Source organism: Zerene cesonia, chromosome 18 (genome assembly GCF_012273895.1).
Source record: "Zerene cesonia ecotype Mississippi chromosome 18, Zerene_cesonia_1.1, whole genome shotgun sequence".
Lineage (NCBI taxonomy): Eukaryota > Metazoa > Arthropoda > Insecta > Lepidoptera > Pieridae > Zerene > Zerene cesonia.
Window position 1 is genome coordinate 6,031,043 of NC_052119.1, and position 6,863 is coordinate 6,037,905.

Genomic DNA, 6,863 nt, shown 5'->3' on the forward strand with positions numbered 1-6,863 from the left:
GACAGATTCGAAATTCAAATGTAATATTTTTTTATAATTAAGTGTAACAGTATTTATGGCCAGACTAAGTATGTAAAATAAATGCAAAGGTCTCTCTGTATGTTTACGTATTCACGTTTTTATATAATACATACTGAAAATTACCAAATGAAATTGTAAATAGTACACGATGCAGTATAAAACATTGGCTACTTATTTCAAAAATCAAATCCTAAATTAAAATAGTTACTTAGCCAGGTATATTGAAAAAAAGGATTTAAGTTATTATCCGCAATTCCGTATGCAAGCTAAGTTGCGGGAGACAGAATACTTTTAACGTATATTTTGAAAGAGAGCCCTAGCATCACAATGTTTAAATTTGATAGACAAATGTGATTATTTACGCCTATCGAAAACCAATAGCAAACAAGAGCCAAGTGATATTACATTGTGTATTAACACCACACACTGGAATTATAAAGAATAAAATAATTTTCCGTTTTCTTCATTTATAAGCAAAATCGTATCTAACATTCGTTGCTCCTCAAATGGTTTTTAATGAAAAGAAGCCAGATTTAGCCAAGGTGTAACCAGCTGGTAAAATCGGGTTGTCATAAACCCATTTTATATTTAGTCGAATAACACTTAAACACAAGTATTACATAGTTATGTGTATTATCTCTTTTAAAATCAAACTGTATATGAATACTATATTTTGTGAAATTCTATAGGTATAGGCACAGAATAATAACCTTTACCTAATATACTAATACCCATACTTACCTATAATATTTTAACTTCACAAGTTCTCTGTATAAATGAATAATGTACCTATCAATTAAAGCCCATTGACGTGCATTTAAACAATTTAAACGATTTTTTTATGTACTGTGTGTTTATATTTGTACATTGTTTAGGATAAAGTCCTGGAATTTTCTACGGAATATGAAGTTCATTAACACATTATAATGTGTTTTCTGAAAACTCTAATTTCAATTAGAAGTTTTGGTATTCACTAATTTGGTGTTTCCTTACAATTGCATTGGATATATGTACAGGATATTTTACTATTTAATTAACTAATAGAAGATCAGATATAGGTTAAATGACTAAGAAACGTCAAAATAACAATTTAAAATATATTAAGTAACTTATTTTTATTATTCTGTCATATGTTATAATCTAAGGATTGAATATAATTATTAATTTATCGCATTATATTTTTAAATGCCAATTAACTGTAACAAAATGTTATTTAATTATGCTTGGTATTTTAATGAAAGTATGTAATTTGTAGCATAGTATATAACTTACTCTGTGGGACACCGAAACACGAATCATGATGTAGCACCTAAAAACATTTTAAAAGCATTTTTTGTGTGTGAGAAAAGATCAAGATTAGTATCTTAATCTTTTCATCATCATCTGATGGGATATTATATACTTATTTTAAAATAGTGTTTCCCAATAAACACACTAAGATCCCCGGTTCAAACCCTTTTACAAACAGGATAAAATTTATAAGAAATACATACGGGAATTTACGTTATAGCTCTGCGTCTTGATATCTGTATGATAGTGTTGTTAATACCTACCTTTAAATAAATGTCGATATAGTTTGTAACTGGATAGCTATCGATTATCTTTATGTTTAAATGCGTATCGTAAATATATATTTATTTGTCTTCTTATATTTTTTTCTGTCTTAATTACTTATGTGTGTTTAAAAGGAAAATTAATTTCTTGTCTTTAGTATCCCCCTTCGCTGAACTAATGTTGAGTAACTACCAAAATATATATTGTGTCACATGGGGCAAAGGGTTGGGGGAAGTTTAAGAACTCTGTGACGTTATGTTAAGATATAAAAAATGTTATAAAAAGCGAACAATCTTTTTACGAACGCATTAAAAGTGTCTATCATGTAGGAACTTAGGCTCTCTGCCCTTTAACTATAAAATAATCTCTTACACAACAACATAATATAAATAGCAAGAAAGATACGTGATGTGCTGCACAAAAAAAATTACTTATTTTTATTTTTGAAAATTGAGAATGTGTGACCTCAACCCGTGGCGAGTTGGAGTTAAAAAAAATTGAAATTCGTTTTTTTAACATTATGGATGAAATTTTAAGGTATATAATTACAGGTATTGAACACAACAAGTTTCATATTCCTATTAATGATTATATTAATATATAATTGAAAACAACTATTTTATTATCATTGAAGTGAGGAAACCGTACCTACATGTGACTTTGGTATTTCGTGGTAGATGGATAATTATAGCCTTGTAGTTAATGTTCAAACACAACTGCTTTTTCAATTTACAACCCTCTCCTATCTAAATGTTTGTGTTAAAATTAATAAACCAAATTGCACTACAAAAACCTTTCCTTTTGTTTACCTTGCAACGACACCAAATATAGGCTGATGATGACAATAATAATTATAATTTCCCAAATCCAAATATACACAGCATTAGCGTGTTTAATAGTTATCGATAAGAATACGTCACTAGCACGATAAACAAGGTTTATTCGCGAGAAGCAAAATGTCGAGACAAGATTCACTTATATACACAGTAGAGGCTAGTTGACATCCAGTACCGCGTTTGCTGTTGACCGCTCATCAAATTTATATTTAATATGGATAAACTACAAGTTTTAATATTACTTGGTAAGTAAAATATTATAATTCTTATAATGATCATGATCATATTTTAATGAATTAAAAACATATGTAATAAAGTATTTTCTTAATTACTTAATTTCACAATTTGATGTATTTTTATAATATAAAGTGAGATGTTAACAATAATGAATTTAAAAGTGCTAATCTCTAATATTACCTTAATATTAAGTATAATTCAAATTGAAATTGTTATGTAAAGTAAACGTAATGATTCCAATTCCAGTGTTGTGTACAAAATATAATCACAATAACTATATTTCCGCTTTATGTTGTCTGCTGCGTCAATTATCTAAGGTTTTATATAAGAGGATCACAAAGAAAAATAAATACCTACACATTGAAAGAAACATGAGTACGTAATTAATCATAGAGCATTAACGCCTCTAGCTTCTATGGGAGTTAAAACCACTGTGAAATAGATACCCCTCTAATATTTTGAATATATTTAGAATTAAATTTAGAAATAAATTAAAAAACTATGATATGAATCATACTTAATGACTACTCCAAAAAAACCTTGTTATGTGGCAATGAACTAGCTACTTAATGTGAGAGATACAAATAATTAAAAAGAAAAAATATTGAGAATTAATAACTAATTGTATAGTTTTATGTTGATTTTAATGCGAATCTTTTATTATATTTATTTCGGATTTGTCAACTAGTGGATGCTATATTTACCTAGGCATATTTGGTTAGGCGTTAAGTTAATTTTTGTATCTTTAGCGACGAAAAACCAATTACAAATTTGTGTTTAATATCAGTTGAAAAGTTTATAATTTCTGGAGTCCATTATTATCCTTCTCATATCAATAAATTGTTTAACTCGCAGCTGTCATTAGCTACGCAGCATGCGGCGTCAAATTCAGACGTCAAGCTGAATCCAGTGAAGAGGATCTCGAAGACAGATACGGCTGGAACAGGCCTGACTTTGATCCATGGAGGAGACCAAACAACCAATTCAATCCCAACTTTAATCCATTCCCTAATCAGAATCAAAACAGGCCAAATATAAATCAAAACAGGCCAAATATCAATCAAAACAACAGGCCAAATGCGAATCAAAACAACAGGCCAAATACGAGACCAACTGTTCCTACGACACCTCCACCCACTCAAGCCCCAAATAACGGGTAAGCATCAAACTGTAGTTTCAAATAAACACAAAAATTTTTCAGGCGTAGCTACTAGCTAGTATGTTATCCTTTCATATATAAGAGCATGAAAGAAAAAGTCATGTGACCACAGAAAAGTACAATAGTACTTTTTATCGCATTTTTAAAGAAAATAAATGAAAACGAAAAATTATGTGATTTGTAGATGTTATTATACTTAAAAACCTTCCTCTTGAATCTATTTTATCTATCACTCTATCTATAAAAAAAAAAACCGCATCAAAATCCGTTGCGAAGTATTAAACATTTAAGCAAAGATAGAGGGACAGAGAAAGTGACTTTGTTTTATATTATGTAGTGTTATAACATATTAGCTGCGTCCCACGGTTTTACCCGCGTAAGTCCGTATCCCGTAGGAATATCGAGACAATAAGTAGGCTTTATGTTATTCCAGTTGTCCAGCTATCTACGTACCAAATTTCATTGCAATCGGTTCAGCAGTTTTTGCGTGAAAGAGCAACAAACACACACCCGTCCTTACAAACTTTCGCATTTATAATATTAGTAGGATAACATGTTTTATACCATGTAGTGATATGATATAGAAACGATATATTCCTATGTATGAATGACGTCAATTGGGGGTAATACATTTAGGATTTTAAAACTCAAAAAGATGAATGAAAACCACCATATTTTTAAAATCATAAAATATGGTTACTGCGATTTTTCTGATCTACTTTTCAGTAAAATAACATCTTAGTTAGCTTAAAATGTTTAAATGCATATTTTCAAATGCAAAATTCAATATTAGTGCTGCATTCATCTAAAAAAGTTAGGTATTTAATTATTTGTTAACAATATCATATCAAATCGTGTATAAATTTTATTTTGGTGACATCGACTAGTAAGAAATAATGATAATACATTATTAATTGACCTTGACTTTGGAGAGTCAAGGTTAATTAGTAATATGTAGATTCACCTTAGGTAATCTTCTTTTGTTGACCTCAGCGTAAAATGTTGTTTGAACATAGACTGCAGGGAAAATCCATATGACACGTTCGGTATTATAGTGTTTAAATATTATCTTATTCCATAATACAATACCTAATTGATTTTATATGCCTCACGATTTCAGAGTAACAACCGAATCTCCAGAAGTACAAAATTGTATCCGTAGCTGCCCAGTAACTCCTGAATACAACCCAGTCTGTGGCTCAAACGGCCAAACCTACGACAATCCTGGCAGGCTATCTTGTGCTCAATTGTGCGGAATTAGTAAGTATCACAGGTTTATCTTCATTAATCTGAAAAGAAAGTTCAAGCCGCATAATAAATGTAAGCGTTACGATGGTTACCTTACTAATCTTTTATTAGGACCAGTCATCTTAAAGATGTTGAATGTGAAAGAAGGTACATAATTATTATATTTTTATTGTGCTGGATTTTCTTCAGTTTTTTGGTACAAGTACGAGAACTGGCACCTGCCACAAAGTACATTTAATTGCGCCTTATACCCGAGCTTCAAATTACTGTGCCTGTATATCTTACAATCATTTTAGTCCGGGGTAATATTAATTAGTGTATTGTAAGAAACAGGAAAATATAATAGTCGGTAACTCCCAACTCGTTGATCTGTTTGTTAATTATGTGTTATGTATAAATTTACGATTATTATTTTATTATGACAAGCATAAATAAAAATACGCTACGTTATCACTTTTGAGGAAAACATCGTTTATAAACATACGTCTCAACGAACATTAAATTGCCGATTGCCTGGAAGGAATGGCTAATATAGATAGCCATGAGGCCGCTAATTGTATACAAAATTCGTTAAGAATTTTTATTCATATTATTTCACGTAGGTCTGCATACAATAGAGAACAAATAAATAAATAATTATGTCTAATTTAAGCTTCAATGTTTATACGAGGTTATATACTTTAATGAAGCCAGATTCCAAAAAAATATGGAGTAGTAGGGAAAGTAAATGTCCTTCAAATAACGGAAATTTTCAATTAATCTAGACTATCTGAAATATACTTTATTATGATAAATGGAACAGCAATGTATGTAAACACATGTACATGCATTTAGAAAATTATTAAATATTACATAGACCATATCAGACATACCTTCAACAAAAAGCAAGCATGGCTTCTTTTCAATCTAAAAAAAAAAAATATAACTAAAAGCTGCATCAGGACCGGGTAACTTTATGAATAAATCATAATGCAATTTAACTCTTTATCCAGTTTGACTTGTTTTAAGACCTGTTTTTTATTATCCTCGTTTTAGAAGGCGAGCGAGGCATGTAACTAATGAAATTTTTATTTTTATTCCAGGTGTCACATTGCTTCGTTCTTCGAGGTGTCCGGCCACTACTCCCGCACCAGCCTCGTAGATTTTTCAAATTAATATTAAGTTAAATAAATTAAGTCATTTAAGTAAACATTATTTTCTTTCAAACCACAAATTAATTGTGTGCGTAATTCATCAAAGTTTTACGACTAAATAATGTTAGTCGTTATAATACTTTGTGTAATGCTAATTGCCGGCGGCTCATATACACCTGCCTACAAATGTAGGACGACAGTCGACATATGCACTAATTTTTTCCATAGTGAGTTCATGAACCAACATTCGTAACGTATAATCAAACGCAAGTGGAGAAACCCAGGCTCGACCCGGGTAAGAGAAGTTTGACGAATTCTACATTTGTCTTAATGCACAAAAAACATTTTAACTAAAACTTAATACACGCATTACAATGTATGTAGTTTATAAACTAATATAACCTACGAACAGATTTGCATTAATTAATTCTTGAAACAGGTACCTAGTATAATCATCTTGTGATTAAATATATTATTACTCGTACATATTTTAGTTTTTTACCCTGTGTTCCATCTTCCACGAATTGCCTTGCGCCTTCATACGTGACAACTTACGAAATAGGTTCGTTTCGCTTTTTATTGCTAAAATATTAACAAATTTCAAACAAGTTTAACATACCTCGAGAACATAATGATATAAAGTGTACGTAGTTATAACACAGATAATAGGTTATA

At 30.2% G+C, this 6,863-nt stretch overlaps 1 protein-coding gene across 1 annotated transcript; it reads left to right on the forward strand.

Annotated features, from left to right (window-relative positions):
* Nucleotides 1-2,499: 2,499 nt before the first annotated feature.
* LOC119833968 (circumsporozoite protein-like) lies at nucleotides 2,500-6,244 on the forward strand. Its single transcript, XM_038358224.1, has 4 exons — nucleotides 2,500-2,656; nucleotides 3,504-3,804; nucleotides 4,928-5,067; nucleotides 6,138-6,244. Exons 1-4 carry the CDS (start codon nucleotides 2,626-2,628, stop codon nucleotides 6,194-6,196), a joined length of 531 nt encoding a protein of 176 aa, XP_038214152.1. The 5' UTR covers nucleotides 2,500-2,625; the 3' UTR covers nucleotides 6,197-6,244.
* Nucleotides 6,245-6,863: the final 619 nt, after the last annotated feature.